Here is a 17046-nt window from a genome sequence, read left to right on the forward strand (position 1 = left end):
GTAGCCAATAATGCCAGTGTCTGGAAAATTTACCTCTCTGTGAGTTAATTCTATTTTTAATCTCTTTTTAGATAATTAAATGTAATTATCATCTACTCAGTGATCACAGGTTACAATGGAATTAAAGCAGATTTTATTGCAGTTTAAGGAACAAAAATATCTTAAGAAGTATGGTACTAAAATCATTCAATCTCATGTGATCCTATAGCTGGACAACAGCCCATCAAATAAAGCAATGATTCACAAGTACTATTTTGTGCTGATAGAGCTACTTCCAATTTAAACCCAAATGGAAACAAAAGGACAGAACTGCTATCATGACTGTCATCATAGACACAACTGTTATAGCACATATTTATGGCCTAAAGTACCTTTTTTCTTCCTCCTTCAATATACATCAACTATGCCACTATAAAAGGCTACATAACAACATTAGAAAAATTATTCTACCTCAAGCACAAACAAAACCAAACCAAAAACTAAACAATAAAAAAAATAATGAGATCCTCAGCTTTCCTCAAATTAGAAATTGGAACCAAGGTAACATTTACTTTGACTGGAATTATTTTTGCTGTTTGTTTGGTGAAAGATTAGGGCACAGTAAGTCTGTAATACAACATTTCTGTTTCTGGAATAAAGATTTTTAAGTTAATTGAAGTCTAGTATTTAGTGCTATCCTACTAGCAAGGATACTGGAAAAAAACTTAACTAAAAACCTGTGATCTCAAAAGATTTTTTTTTACTCCAATTGATATTTTTTTAAAAATGGTCCCCCTCAAATAGATGACATTTTCTCTTCTCCCTTTTCTGAAATGAAATTCCAGCCCTTGTCACAACAGAGAAAAGCTTCATCACCACCACCAAATAATCAGCATCAAAAAGGAACACCCCCCTCTCTTCTGGTCTGTTTTACATTCATGCATTTTAAAACCTTTGAGGGCCAGGCTCAGAATGCTTTGAACGAAAGGTTACAAAAATGAAAGTTGAAATCAAAGCTTGGGCTTTCCACGCATACATTTAATTTCAGAAAATGCTATTCACATGGGACAAAAGATTCAATGCAAGAAGTTGCAAAGATTCTAAAAGAAAATAAAAAAGGAAGATGATTTTTTGCCTGGTCTGACTTTTTATACAACACAAACTATTATTTTCAACAAGCAATTCCTGCACCATAACATTGCTGAAATAGCTTTCAATCTTTTTCAAAGGCATGTAATCCCAAAGCAGAGATTTCAAACAACTGAAAATAGACAGTATTCCTTGGCAAGTTTCTCCTGAATTTGTCAGTTACCCCTTGCAATTTCTACTTCATTTCTAATCTCAATTTCTGTCATCTTTTTTTTCCAGCTATTAAATCTTGCTACATTTTTGACTGTCACATGAAAAAGCTTTTTATGATCAAGAATCTCCCACAAAATGTACTTCCACACCTACAGAAAAGCAATGTAAGTCATAAAAGTAATTATAGCTTTTATGATGGCATTCTATATTATACCTGTGCTATATAAAGTGTAGGCATCATACCATAAACATTAGTCTTGGCATCAGATAATTGAGTAGCTGAATAAAACTACTGTAAGATAATCTCAATTCATTAGACAGTCACCTTTCAGCAGCAGTAGTTCTTATTCCAATAACCATTACTGATATTTAATATTCCCTTTACTAACCTTTAGGCCTGATCGTGACCATAAATCTCACTGTATTGTCCCCTTGAGAAGAGAAGGGTAGATCCTTAGACCAGAGTTGTAATAATGAATTCAGACAACAGACTAATCTTTCACTCTTGCTGGCCCTATTTTAGGAAAGTGGGTTTCTCTTCCAATTCCAACGCATAATGATTTAAAGGTGACCTGCAAAAGAACCTTCAACTAATAGCCACCTTCTCCTTCTTCCAGTTCCTATGGACAGATAGGAAAGCTTGTGCACCTTCTCCCCTGAAAATTCACTCTGTGTTCTTCTAGACTGCACTCATGCCTTGATGCCTTAAGAGATCTCATGAACTAATTTTCTATTAATAAGATCAGGTGCCAGCTGTAGAAGATATAATCCTGACAGAGCTCATATATTTAAAGAAGAGGTGTTTGTCTAAAGATACCCCGGAGTAGTGATGAACAAATGTCAAAACTTTATCTACCATGAAGATGCACCTAAAAACTAGAGATCGGTGATCCAGAGAAGACAGAATACACCTTTATCAACCATGCAGATAGATCCGAACTGGGGAAAGCAGCCAGCATGCTCAAAGGCAGGAGAGCTATTCAGAGATACTTGGACAGGCTAGCTGAATGGTGCAAAATACTACCAAACTTTTAAGACCGTACCTTGTTAACCTTGCTTTCCTTTATCTGTTTCATTCTTGGACCCTGAATATGGAACTGTTCCCTTAGCTGCAGAAGTAGACACATGCCTATCTGATTCCAGGACCATGACCTATGAATTTTAAAGTAACAGCCCTAATATACTGGGCAAGTGAAAACCAATTCACTGGCTTCAACCAGCAAAGAAATACCTGATCTGGCATATATGTACCTGCTTCATCTTTGCCATGTCATTCTCTTCAAGCTCAAAAAGTGATTTCAGAAAACATGCAGGTAGATACGTAAAGGAAACCCAAACAGGCACCATGGGACTTTGGACAAGCCATTTGAACGAACCTGACATTTAGTAGGTAACTGCACACTGAAAGTAGATTGCATTCCTTCCTTTCAGACAAGTTCTCCAAAAAAATTGCATTAATTAAATAAAATAAACTTAAACCCCCCAAATTATTAGAACATAAAAACTAAGCCTTGAAACCACCTGTTCCTCAGCAATCAAAGGGATCCCTTCATCACTGTTAATCAAATATCTTATGTATTTTTTTAAATGACACTAAAAATTCTAGGTACTGATGTCTCGTAACAGAATTGTGATTACTTTATTTCTGTCTCTGCAGTGACAAGGTTGGTATCAGCCACTTGGATACAGAATCTTTAGTGCTATTTAAAGACAATGCCGGTAGAAAATGGACACACTTGAAACACATGGAAAATTAGGACAGTTATTCTGAGAATTGAAAATAAGCAGAAGCTCAATGAATTTCAAGGGCTACTTGATACAACACACATTTGGACTTTGCTTTCTTACACAGATTTGCATTCTCTCTCAATTTAAAGGGTTATACAGGTGCACAAACAAAACAAAACAATAATATTCATTTACAAGGGGAGCTAACTTGTAAAATGGAAAACAGATGTCACTGGAAAGACAAGTATTGCTGGTTGGAGTAAAAGACTCATCGTAGGTCTGCTAATAATTAAAAAAACCCAACCAAACCATGGGGAACAACAGTTAGACACTGCAATTGAAATTTTCAAAGCAAGAGTAATTATTCAAATAGATTAACAAGGGATTTGCATTGGTCATCACCTGGAGACTTTCACAGCAATGTTTTTCTATAAACATACACTGTCATTCAACCACATATATTAGGCTCGGGTCCGTTATGCAAGCTATCATATAGTTCGTTATACTGGCACTTAACAACTTTATCCATGGACAAAGAGTTTAGGGTGTCTGGCTAGAGCTACCTGAAATAGCATTGATTTTCTCAGAAGAGTCATGTTTCACCATGTATTCAAGAGCCTTGGAAGTGTCCCATTCAAAGTATACCCAGATTTCTCATCCCTTTTCAAATGCTGGCCTGTGAATTTATCAATCAAGATGGTCAAAAAAAGGTAGCGAACTGTTGGAGTCAGAAACGGTGACTTGACAGTCCCAAGCAAACAGGGAAATGAGAGAGAAAGCCAAGGACAGAAACTCAAGTTGCTAGCTAGGCATCTGAATTCAGGTATAAGACAGTGATATAGCCTGTGTATTCTGCATGTCACTCCTGGTAGCATCCACCAACAAGCTTTCAAAAAATATAAACAAACAGTTTATCCAAGAGCTAGAAGATCTGCATCTGAAGAGGGAGAACACAAGTGATACCACCTTTCCCAGCCAACATTTGCTACTTGGAAGAAAACATTTCCGAAGTAGGGTGTGTATTTTCATTGCTAATTACAAGAAGTAAAAAAGACAAGTTCTGAAATGCAGACATTTAAATTGAGGAGAATGTAATTTTGATTAATTTCAAGATAAATAGTCCAACTGCTGATAGCTTCAAACAAAAACTTAAGTCTGCTGAGGGTTTAATAGCCTGTAAGCTACTTTGTGACTTTTGTTTGATAGCGTGGAACTCCACAGTCTCTGTGCAGGCAGTTGATATGGTTTATCTACTCATACAGTGCACACCTAAAAGGTTTTCAATCTGATATGTTAGGATTTGAGAGCTGTTATAAGAATGAAACTTAATCAGGACCTTCTCATAAGAAAACCCAAGGACTGGCTGCATTAAACAGAATTCACCACCACCATTTCATTACTAAAACCACGTGCTTCTAACATACTTACAAAGATATCAGTAACAGTTTTGATAGCCTTCTCTTTTCTTTGCAAAAATTCATCATCCTGCAAGACATTAATGGAAGTGATTAAAAACAGCGGGAATGGAGATTAAATCTCAACCACTGTAATAAGTTTAGCAAACAAAGTTGTCAAAATAGTTTCTAACTGGGCTGACCAATTATTTGATGAAATGTTAGTCATTTCCTGTAACATAGGAAAGTATTTGCTTTTCTCATCAGATAGGTAGGTAGGTCTTTAAAACTGTATCCAGATCAGTAGTCTTTCTGCTCTCTGCTTATACAGTACCTGACACAAATGTAATCCCAGCCCACTATCGGGATCTCCAATCATTACTACACTATGAAGAAATGAAGTTGGGATGGGCTTAATGTGGAAAAGAGAAGTTTCCCCCTACTGTTATTTTAGTTTCTAAGCATTAACAATCAAAAAAACACAAACCAAGATCCAAACCACCCCAAGCTAATAAAATCCGGCCGTCTTTCCCAACTCTAGGGACATCTACCTTTAATGCTGTTACTGAATTAGAGAAAAAACTTGGGTTCTAGGTTTTAAATATGGAATTGCCTTGGGATATGCAAGAACAGAATGGATGGCTCTGTACTACAGGCACAAATCCAAGCTCGTTCGAGCCCTCCTCCTACACGAAGGAAACATCATATCATTACTGCAGAACAGGAAGAGGAAAGGATCACAACACTGTTCTAAGCATGTAACTTCAAAGTGGGCAGTGTTTGCCTGTTATCAGAAGGAGAAGGGATGTGATCAAGGTATCTCAAACAGTGCAAAATTACCACTACACTTCTTGATAAGACTGCATCTCTCACTCCTCTGGCAATCATATTTTACAGACACAAATGTATTTCCTTTTAACCCAAACCTGTCCCCCCTCTCTTTTTCCAAGTTCAGTTTTTGAACGAAGTTTTTTAGGAATCTAGTTTTCAAGAACAAATTTTGGAGTTTGGATACAGGGAGACAAGAGCTGACTTAGAGCACTCTAAAACAAACCCCAAGTTATAGAGCATTAACAGCATATAAATTCTCATTTAGCTAGATCAGCTTCTCCACAGTACGCCCGTTGTTTCAAACACATTTCAGCCACTGTAGCTCCAGTCACATGGTTAGCCGGCATACAATGCACAGAGCTCTACATCCACTCCAGAAGCAAGCTACCTGGCAATACAGGCTGACAGGGAAGTACCAAATATTGCAGAAAAACTAAGGCAACTATTAAGCAAAAGTTAAACCAGTATCTATGAACTCTCTGTCATAATAACGTTTTAATTTTTTTCCCAGCTGAATTTGTACATGGATTCCTCTAGGACCAAATAACAAAATGATAGCAAATGCAACTCTGGTATATTGTGCTGATTTCAGAGTTGTGAAGCTGGTACCGCACCTGAGCATTTGACATATTGTAATAGAAAAAAGAACTGGCTTGATCTTACCTCTGGTAGTCTGTGAGTTTTTTGAAACTGCGATATAGAGTAAGAACGGATATAGTCTCCCATTTCTTCCCTTGTTTCTATTGCACGTTTCACCAGCCACTGGAAAAAAGGAAAAAAAAAGTTTGTATCAGTGGAAAGGGGAAGAATAACAGCAGCAAACACCTAACTACTGTATAATTATTTTTAATACATGATAAAAGCTAAAAACACATTTTAAGCACACAAACAAGAACATTTATTTGTAAACACGGTAACTTAGAGACCTACTCCTAACAAAATGATTCGGCATTAGCTGTTTTATAAACTTCATATTTCCTCCTCTTCTACATACTAAAAAGCTCAATAGAGCAATCAGATAATGCGTAAGCTAAGAAACCACATGGCTTTTCTTATAATCAAAATTTTATATATAAAAACCTAAATATTCTTCATCCTGTTGAACTATATTGAACCATATAAACCTCAATGAGCCATACTGTTCATACTACAGTGGGATTCAATAGTCCAAAGAAGATCAAACTGCCTTCCCTTATAAGGTCCTTGGAGCAGAGCCTGTTATCCCAAAAAAACACTTTTCTGAATGTTATTTGTAAATAGTGTATTGCAAAATTAGTTATTTTGTTGCACGATTTCCCCTTTATTTAGCTTGCACTGTAACTTCTCATATACTGAATTGCTTTTACATTCTAATTAATTTCTTATAGTAAGTATGGAAAGAAAATGCTATTGCAAATTTCAACTACTAGAAATTCTTAGTTGACAAATTCATTTATAAACAAAAACATATGAAATCTTCATAAGCAAAGTTCACTTAATTTTGCCAAATGGATTTCTGTTATCCAAATATTTGTACCTTCAATAAAATCATTCCAAAAAGGAAAACAAAGAGCATCTGTGGAACAGCAATGGATGTGGGCCACTTTAAACATTATTCTTTTAGCTTGCATCTTTAAGGGAGAAGAAGAAAAAGAAACCACGCCCCAAAAAAACCCTAAATTGCCCTCCCAAAAATCCGAGTTGCATAAATCCTACATCCTAGCAGAGGAAATCTACTACTGAAGGTAAAAATGTTTTAACAAAGTACATTTCACCACACTAAGTAGTTATATGATCTACATTATTCATTGTTATTACTTGCTAAACATAAATAACATTGTTATCAAAATACAGAACACATAATATAAAAAAATGCACAGCAGTAGTTCACAAAACAATGGTATGTTAATTTTCTGGCTTTTTGTTGTCATCTATACCATGGAATAGCCAGCACATCTCAACTCACCAGACCAACAGCTCAGCTGCACCAGCCTGCACAACATACATCCTAGTCTACGTTCAAAAAAATCAAAACTCTTGTCCTGGTTTCAGCTGGGATGTAGTTAACTGTCTTCCTAGTAGCTGGTACAGTGCTATGTTTTGAGTTCAGGATGTGAAGAATGTTGATAACACTGATGTTTTCAGTTGTTGCTCAGTAGTGTTTAGACTATAGTCAAGGATTTTTCAGCTTCTCACGCCCAGCCAGGGCACCTGACCCAAACTGGCCAACAGTGTATTCCATACCATGGGACGTCCCATCTAGTTTAGGAACGGGGAAGGGGGGGGCAGGGAATCGCCGCTCAGGGACTGGCTGGGTGTCGGTCGGCGGGTGGTGAGCAATTGCCCTGCGCATCATTTGTACATTCCAATCCTTTTATTATTGCTGTTGTCATTCTATTAGTGTTATCATTATTAGTTTCTTCTTTTCTGTTCTATTAAACCGTTCTTATCTCAACCCAGGAGTTTTACTTCTTTTCCCGATTTTCTCCCCCATCCCACTGGATGGGGGGGGAGTGAGTGAGCGGCTGCGTGGTGCTTAGTTGCTGGCTGGGGTTAAACCACGACAACTCTACTGTACCGTAAAAGCTATCAATGTTATCCTTCTACTGAGCAGGCCATACTGAATAAATAATAAATCCCTCAGTTCTAGGAAGCATTGGATTCACAGCACATATACAAAAATGTGATTATACTCTGCATGCATACAGGTTCATCCCCCTCTACTCCAAAGAAGCCCTTGGGAGCATACTTTAAAACAAACAGATGGTCCAGGTGGCTTTTATACAGCCTGTGGGCTATGGTATGGTCATTCTTCTCCAAAGCAAGCTTGAACGGTTCACAGCAACCATCTCTATCAGTGAGTGGGAGGAGATGGGCTGGAGCTCTGCTGGAATCCGAAGCAATTAGAAGTTGAACAGAAAACGTTCTGGGCTCTCAATGCCAGGACCCAACACTGAACCCATCTTGTATCATTAGTCCATTACACTGACAGAAGACGCCACTTGGAACACGACCTCATCCCATTAATCTTGGCTGTACCCCAGGTAGAAGCCATTACAACTAGTTTATATGCATTTCTATCAAAATTTCCTACTACAGATCCCTTACTGTGTTCAAAAACTACAGCTCCATCATGAAAAGACATATCGTCAAGCCCATGAAGTGTTCAAGAAGAACCAGATGCCCATATAAGAAAAAAACCACTTCTCCTGACATTTGTAAGACCACACAAAAACCCATAAAAGATTGAAGTACATTTTAAATAATGTTGGAGAAGATAAATCTTGTGGGCTGTCAACAGCCTGTGCAGGAGGTCACATAAGAGATCAGATCAATCTTGGGTTCCAAGTTTGAACTAGCAACTGTTTTCTGTGCTGTAACTATGAACCCCTGGAAAGTGAGGGGAAGATGATGACAACAAGAGAGATAAAAAAGGCAGACTATTAATTACAAAGCACATCTCAACACAAGATTGTGTACATACTTTCCTGTGAGCATAAGCAGACTTTACTAGGAAGAACAGCACAATTTCTGCCTACTGGAATCTTTTTTTAGTTTTGTTTTGTTTTTTTTTTAAAAAAGTTCTGCTACAGTCTATGGCAGTGAGCCAGCTCAATCTAATTTCTTCCTGTAGGGAAGGATTCATCTAAATTCCTCCCATCAAGTTCACCAGACTAGCCTGCACAGCTCAAGAGCTATTGGGAGACAACGCCAGGTGGAGGAAAGAGCTTCTGTATTACTTGGGGACTGATTTGGGATTTACAGATAGCAAGTGAAATCTGGAATTTAACAAGGCATTGAGTAAAATGTCATTATCAAATACATGACTCCTACATGCCATGGTGTGGGCAGCCTGTTATGACTCTTGCATGGTCTTTTTCAAAACATAGTATACTGGTGACACCAATAAAAGTTTTCTTGAAAGCCTATCTTGGTTGGGACGAAATGAGGAACCAACAGTTGTATACGGAGAAGGCAGAACTTCACAGGGACCTGACAGAAAGCCACAATTTCTAAAAAAGATCCTCTATGTACAAAAAAACTAAGCTTATGAAGAAAGACTTCTTCACCAAGTATGGATTAGATATACCACCTACTGGCCAGCTGATAATACTGAGAATCACTACTCTCAGAGAATCTAGAAGCCGATTTCCTCCCTGCTTAGAATTAATGTTTCTCCTTTCCAGAGGTAATACCCCAAATCAGGATTTTGGATAAAGCAGGTCAGAGAAAAGAATACCTAGTGCTATAGTTTTTACAGCAAGAGTAATAGTTCATGTTCTCACTTCAGGAGAGGAATTATTTTTCCTGTGAGAGAAGTCTTGTATTTGATAAATGTAACCATTCATTATCATCATCATCATTATCATCAAGTGACCAGGGAAAGAAATTAACCTGCGTTGGGATTTTTTTTTTTTTTTTTTTGGTAGGAAAATAAAAGTTTAGAAGTAAAAACTCACATTAACAAGACAGAAACTTTCCACCTTAGGCAGCATCAGCACAGCTTGAAAGCTGTGTAACAGTAGCACATAGCACATAACTTTTTGTGGGGAGTGCAGTTAAGTGTGGTTTTCCTCAGGAGCCTCCTACCAGAAGATAACTAGAACAAGACAACAGGAAGCCTTCCCTACTTCTTACAAACTGGAATTTAAATTAAACTCTTACTTGCTAAATTCTTTCACAGGCAGGAGGTAAGGAGATATTTAAAGAAAAGGAAGCTTGCTTAACGGTCTTCATTTTCCCTATTTATCAAAGATACATTTCTGTGTGCAGATGAAAGTAAAATCAAAAAATGATAACAACATACCAAGGATTCTCAAGATACCACACGTAACTGGAACACATCACATGTTAGCTTAAAGCTTAATAAAATGGAGAACTATAAGCATGAACATGGTCAGTTAGTAGTGCTCAACAAATACACAGTAATAGGATCACACATCAGAGCAATTTATTTTTCCACGCATACAGTTTTTAAGTGATACGAATGAAGGATGAATTATGCTTGAAGAAACAACCCCAACTGGCTTTTGCCTTACTCATATCCTTTTGACTGAATGACTATCTGCATAACTTACTCCATAAGCTTAAACATAGACTGTAAGATATTTGTTCTATTTCCTAGTCTGGCAAAGTAGATTATCAGATTCTGAAACAAGCTTAAAGTTTAGTTTCTTTAAGCAGATGTTCCACAAAAGGCAGAATCTGACACCATTTCAAAGAATGTATAGAGTTTGGTTTGTGTTTTTCTTAAATGTGAATCAAACAATACTTAAGAATTCTATCATCCATAACATCACCCAGTTCTTTAAAAAACATTAAACTACTACTCTGTGATTATTCATTCGAAAGTTAAATAAAGAGCCAAACAATAATACGGATCTTTGTTAAAATTTTTATGCAAGTTTTATGGTCTTTTTCAGCAAAGTATTGATACATCATAAAATTATTACCTGTACAACAGGAAATATATGAATGAAATCCAGTCCCTGGATCTGATGTGGTTCCAAACGATGAGGACACTTCATTTTTGGTAACACTGACACAATTTTTTCAGTTAAGGCACTATTATAAAACAACAAAAACACACATGTATATATGCTACAATTTTCTTTTGTAAATCACAAATTTTTGCAAGCAGTTAGCAGTTAAAAGGTTCCCTCTAGTGGCTTCCATTGTATACAGCTGTGAAAAGCAACCAAACTTTCATTTACAAAATAGCTTTTACATTGTACTATATATATTATTAGCTTGTAAAGAGGTGATTAAACCCCTCTTACAGCCTCCTAGCTTGTGATTTCATTTATAGTATGACACACAAAATTTTAAGATCTGCATGTCTGGTCAGATGAAATGCCCATGTAAGATATATCCACAAATACCTTTGCATACATATATTATAATATATGCACACGAGAAGAAACACTAGCTTTAAGAACAGTTACAGTAAGTAAAAAACGTGCACTCAGAGGAAGTCCAGAATCAAACACGAGGACTTAAAAATTTCTTTAGCAGAACTCCCAAAATAGATCTTGACATTACTACTGAAACTGTCTGAGTTTAAATATGTATTACACCTAAAAGCTAAATACATGGTATACTTCACATGGTTTTGAAGTGAGTAAAACTGAATTTGCTGGCAACCATCTCATTCTACAGCTCAGGTAAGAGCTGGTAAAGTGAAAGGATTACCCTAACACAAGGGATTCATCTACAAGAACATCACCTTGCTTCTACCGAGTCCTGTATTTTAGGGCAAGGTATTTTTTTTGCTGCCAGTACAGCACATTTTTAAAGCACATGTCAGCACTGAGGATGAACACTGTACTGGGAAAACTAAAACTATTTTTCCACGAAGGAAAAATTTAACTGGTCCTGTACTGACCTCAGTGATATTCAGTACTGCCCAAACGGACAACTGATATTCTGGAAGAACAAAAGGGGAACAAAAGATATGAGACAGAGACCAAAGTGTGGGAACAGAGCCTGAAAACTTATATTTCTTAACAGAAGTGAAAACTTTGACATAATTCTTGTAAGACAATTTCCACTATGGCACTATACTAATATTCAACAAGAAAATAGCAGCACCTCTCAGCACAATCAAAGCAAATGCAATGAAAAAAAAAAAAAAAAAATTTATCCAATAGATGTAAGATACTCTCCTAATGTATGTTCCCCTTTTTATTTCAACCCAGCAATTAAATAACAGGACACCATCAAAATGTCTTCAGAATAATAGTAAGAAAACACGACTTAACTTTCCCTTATCTTGAGAGCATCACAGAAGCACTGAGCCACTACCAATATAAACATTACACGGACATCAAAACAGCCTATGCTTGTGTGACTCTGAACACTTTAGATTTACAAATAAATCATTGTTGCTGTTTTGGGAGAGGAGCCTGGGTTTTGTTTTGCCAGTTTTGCATCCAGTCAGCTGGAAAGATAACAGAACATTTTCAGAACTTAACTATTTCCTACCCTGCCGTTCTTAAGGATAACAAAGATGGCAATTATAAAAACTACCACCACCATCTTCATTCCTAGTCTCTGCTTAATTCTGTGCACTTAACAATGCTTTATATAGTTATCTGTGATGATTTGCGTGTCTTCAAATTTAATGGCAATAACCACAAATCTTTATTTTCACATGTGTTCCATTCTTGCCAATGCTAAATGACTTTCAAGAAAACAGCAAAGGAAGACATTCTTTTCAACAACGTTGGGCAAACAAGTCTCTTCATGCAACTGTAACTTGACAGGCTATTCTTACTTCCTGCAAATTTTAATTATGGCTCTTTTATCACAGAAATGCATAAAGCAATAATGTAGTTCCGAATGTATTCCCTTTCTCAGCATAAACAATTTTTACAACCTCTCTAATACAGGAATTAACTGGCTTATGAGTAAATTGCATGCATAAGAAATGAATCAAACTGAAATGGTCTCATTGGGTCACTATCAGGAAGGAACTCCTCCTCCTCAGTATGGGGCATGTAACTGTTTTGGCAACAGTGCCATGCTTTAAATTCTGTTGGCCGATTCCTACAATTCCAACCCAGAACCATAAAGGAGAACCAGAAGTTATTTACACAACAAAACTGCAGACAGAGAACCCAAGGAAGGTCTTCTAATGTTACACTCCACTTTCCAGCAGCATGGTCTCCCTCTGCCCTTTTGTTTTGGCCTCTACATCATCCCCTTGTGCCAGCACAAGCATCTGTACAGCTGCATAGAGAACTGGATCAAGAAACTGATTCATGTTAAAACTATTTTCCTCTTTTTTTTTTTTTGCTATGTTTTAATCTGGATCAGTTCCCAATCCAGTTCAATGTAGAGCCACATAAATGTTTTCACTGCTTAGTAAGGGTTTAAGAACATGGCAGGGGGAAATAGCACCACCTTTTTTGGAGTAAGCTTCTTTTTGGTTTTAGAGTTTGTGGAACTACAATGTGAGGAACCCAGAAACCAGTACAATATTTTGCAAATGAGTGGTCTTGAAAAGCAGGAAACTTGGACTAAAAATCTTTCTTATAGACAAGCAGATATCAGGTAACTTCCCCCCCGCCTGCTTCTTCTTTTCCAAGAAGAAAAAAAAATACCACATTTGCCATTTAATCAACTTACATTTTTTGACCAATAGTAGAGTTTTCCTGAAACAATAAATCAACATCGATATCAAAGCTGCAAGTAGTGATACACCACGTCATGCCGCCTACCACCTAGCAAAGGAGCAACAGCATGGTTAGTTCCATTTTAATTTGAAGAGGTAAAGCCAAATACATCTTAAAGGCTTTATTTATTTTAGAAACTACAGGTTAGTATTTTCTCCATCCTCAATATTCTTATACAGAGACTGAAATACATATAAATAGCATACATATATCAACTTCTACATATAATACACATATACAAGACGACAGAAAAAAACCCAGCAGTTAGTGACATTCTAAGTTTCTCTCTTATCTTTATATATTAGTTTTGAAACAGCTCTCAGATTAAAAACAAAAAATAAAAAAATAGATATAACACGACAGTATGTTAAATGTCACAATCTTTAAAAAGTGACCATATCAAAATTTTATCAAGGATCATAATTTCTGTATTCATACATTTACCTTTATATATACCTTGCTACTAGTATTCTTCAGCTGCTGACATATACAACACCAAGTGCTATATCAACATAGTAATGAAAATCCCCAGCTCTGCAGAAATCTCTATTTTGGGCCCTATTCCTACAGATACTTAGGCATATTTAAACTCCTGAGCCTTTTCATCAACTTTACATAAATTACATAAATATTTAAAGACAACCTTGCATAAACATATGCAAGGTAACCTAAATGTATGCAAAGGCAAAGAACAGAAAAAGGGATTAAAATGTGGAATAATTTACCAACGTCACACAGCAAACTAGGGTGTTCTATACAAGGTTTTCTAACACATTACCCCTCTCATGTTCCCCTCAGAAACAGTTAACGAGTATCCCTTTTATACTAGCAGCTAGATCATCTTCAATACCAATGCTCATTTTTTTAAAGGTTGGGCATTGTCATGAAATAGTAACTTTGCAATTGTATTTAGGCAAGTAGAAACCTGATGCGTCCATTTCTACACATAAACGCAACAATATTACATCCTAAGGCGGTCTCCTTGAAACTCCTTTGTGTCTGTATGCCCAGCCTCCTGAGCAGCTAAGGTCAGTAACACCAAGTAGTTTGAAGAAACTAAAATTGCATTGCAAAGTAAGGCTGTGCTATGATCAAAGAAACAGCAGAAAACAGAAGAGTCCATTTCAAGGCTGCTGTAGTTCTGTGTTTTCAAACCTTGGTTCAGGGGTTTCTCAGAGTCAGCACTAAAACAATTCAGAAGTCTCTTTTCAACCTGAACTTTGCTCGCTGTCAGTTATCACATACTTCCTGTCTAGGACAATGAAAGGTTAACATACATGACATTCTAAAGATATGTAAAAAACAACTCCAAAATAATCTCACTAGGCTAACTGTTCCATTCTTACAGAGCCTCTCAAGACAAATACTTCCTCATTAATGAATACGTCTTTTAAAATTACCATGCTATCTCAAAATGTCAAGTCTTTCTAGCTATTCTAAGTGCAGTTGAGAGAAGGGCAAAATTCCGCATATATGACTAACTTTGGCCATAACACCCACAAAAAGCACACAAGCAATCACCTGGCATCCAACTGTCTCCTTTAAAACAGGTCTTGCTGCACAAAATCGTTTTTCAAGACTGAGGAGGTCCTATCTGTCTGTAACTGGGTCATTTGCACAATTATTTATATAGGAAAGTGTCATGTGTTGCAAGTGTCTTTTTTTTTTAAGTCACCTAATCTGCTAAACTAACTAGCAAAAAATATGTAATCCTCATCTACTTAAAAAAGGTTTTTTGAAAACATTGCATTGGTCTCACCTTGTCAAAGGGTGATAACCCTTTGATTCTCGCTCGAAAATACCCAGCAGCCACCAACAGTTCCAAAATTTCAGTCAACTTGATGTTTTGTTCCTCATCTTCTCTTGTTTCTACCTGACAAATGAACAACGCAACACTAATTCAGCGTTTCTCTTCCGTTCTTCAAATGAAGATTTTCCAAACTTTATCTTAACATAGACCACATTATCAGGGAAAACCATGAGTTCCAGTACCAATGTAGTAGTTAATTTGAAAGACATTAAAGAAATAGGTAATGCATTTCTACATGGATTTAACATCACATTTTTTTCCACCCAGTTAAATACTTTAATCTGCTTTTGCTGTTCAAACTCCTGGTCCACTGCTTGCCTCCAGCTAAACAGATTGCTCCTATTGCCATAGTTAATTTCTTCTCATATTGCAATTAACTATTGCCATAGTTAATTTCTTCTCCATTTTGCACATTTCTTTCAATTTCAGGGTTCACAAAATCGTACACCTCAATTCAACGCTTCTATAATCTTTTTACAAAAACAGGAGAAGAAATTCACGTGGAATTCCACTTTTTGGGTAACGCAATTTTAAGGAAAGTACGGCAGTAACAAAAAATTAACTCTGACGGGCAGCCTGGATAGTTTCAGTGCTCCAAAGCCTTATCAGCACAGCAACCTCGTAGGAGTGCTCCTGTCCCCGCGTTACAGGGCGAAACCCCACAGCTCCAAGAATATACACGATTTACTAGAGGCACCTCGTACCTAGGCCGGACAGGCAGCCAACAGGGCTTTAGGTCTCCCCCTCAGGGGCCGCAGGGACCCACCTACACACCCTCCCCACCTCCCTTCCCCAAAACCTCTTCCACAGCCGCCTCCTCTCCTCTCCCTCCCACGGAAACCTGAACAGCCTCGCAAGCGGAGGGGACGGGGAAACGCCGCGGTGCACAGAAGGTGACCTACACGGGCGCTGCCTGCAGCCCCACAGGGCCTCCCCCGGCAGCGGGGCGCAGAGGGGCCCGGCTCCCCACGCCCCGAGGGACCCCACCCCACGGGGCCGTGGGCCGCAGGCGGGGGAGGGCCGGTGGGGCCGAGCCCGCTCAACAGCGGCGAGCCCCCGGGCTCCCGGCGCAGCCCCAGCGCGGCGGCGAGGGCCGGTCAGCGCCCCAGCCCGCGGGGAGGCGAGGAGGGGAAGGAGCAGGCAGGGAGCCGGGGGAACAGCGGGGCGGCCGCGCCTCGCCAACGCCGCTCTGCCCGGAGTTAGGGCGGGGGGAGAGAGACGCCGCTACGGTACCTCCTGGGGGGGCTGGTGCTCCTGTCCCCTGGGGACGACCATCGCCCTCCGTCTCCGGCAGCCTGCGCCCAGCCGCTCAGCCTGTCACGTCCGCTCCCCGCCGCCGCCGCAACGCCCGGGCAAAGGGATGTTCCCAGCCGGCGGCTGCCGGGTTCCCCCGCCCCCGCTCAATGGTTCGCCCGCACCCTCCTTGCGTACAAGCGCATCCGGGCCGTGCCATTCACGGCCAAAGGGGTGCGGGGGAAGGAGGGCGGGGGCTGCGCGGCTCCCCGGCGGCTCATGTGACTGCCTGCACGGAGCGCAACCGCCGGAGCGCCGTCCCGCCCCCGCCCGCCAGTCACTCGCTCACTCAGTCAGTCAGTCCGTGCCCGCGGGCGGTGCCCCTGGGGCCCCCCCCGGGTGCCCCCGTGCCCACGGCCGCGCCCCGCCGGCGTCCCCTCAGGGCCCGTCCCCTCAGGGCCCGTCTCCTCCCTGCCCGCGCCCACTGGAGCCGAGCACTTCCCCTCTGTTTCACTGGCCTTCGCCCTTCTCGTTTTTTTTTTTTCCTTTTGCAAGGGGACCTGAGGCCTCTCGCCAGCGTGGAGGACAAGTTATTGAGCGCCCCACGACCCGA

At 39.3% G+C, this 17046-nt stretch overlaps 1 protein-coding gene across 1 annotated transcript in view; it reads right to left on the bottom strand.

The window, feature by feature from the left end:
* CCDC93 (coiled-coil domain containing 93) overlaps nucleotides 1-16770 on the bottom strand; it is a 53972-nt gene extending 37202 nt beyond the window's left edge. The window contains exons 1-6 of the mRNA XM_069780867.1: nucleotides 16434-16770; nucleotides 15150-15263; nucleotides 13344-13438; nucleotides 10667-10778; nucleotides 5898-5996; nucleotides 4438-4494 (exon numbers count right to left, since the gene is read on the bottom strand). Coding sequence (XP_069636968.1) covers nucleotides 4438-4494; nucleotides 5898-5996; nucleotides 10667-10778; nucleotides 13344-13438; nucleotides 15150-15263; nucleotides 16434-16475 — 519 coding nt within the window. The 5' untranslated portion in view covers nucleotides 16476-16770. The remainder of the gene's footprint in view (nucleotides 1-4437; nucleotides 4495-5897; nucleotides 5997-10666; nucleotides 10779-13343; nucleotides 13439-15149; nucleotides 15264-16433) is intronic.
* Nucleotides 16771-17046: the final 276 nt, after the last annotated feature.

Source organism: Haliaeetus albicilla, chromosome 4 (assembly GCF_947461875.1).
Source record: "Haliaeetus albicilla chromosome 4, bHalAlb1.1, whole genome shotgun sequence".
Lineage (NCBI taxonomy): Eukaryota > Metazoa > Chordata > Aves > Accipitriformes > Accipitridae > Haliaeetus > Haliaeetus albicilla.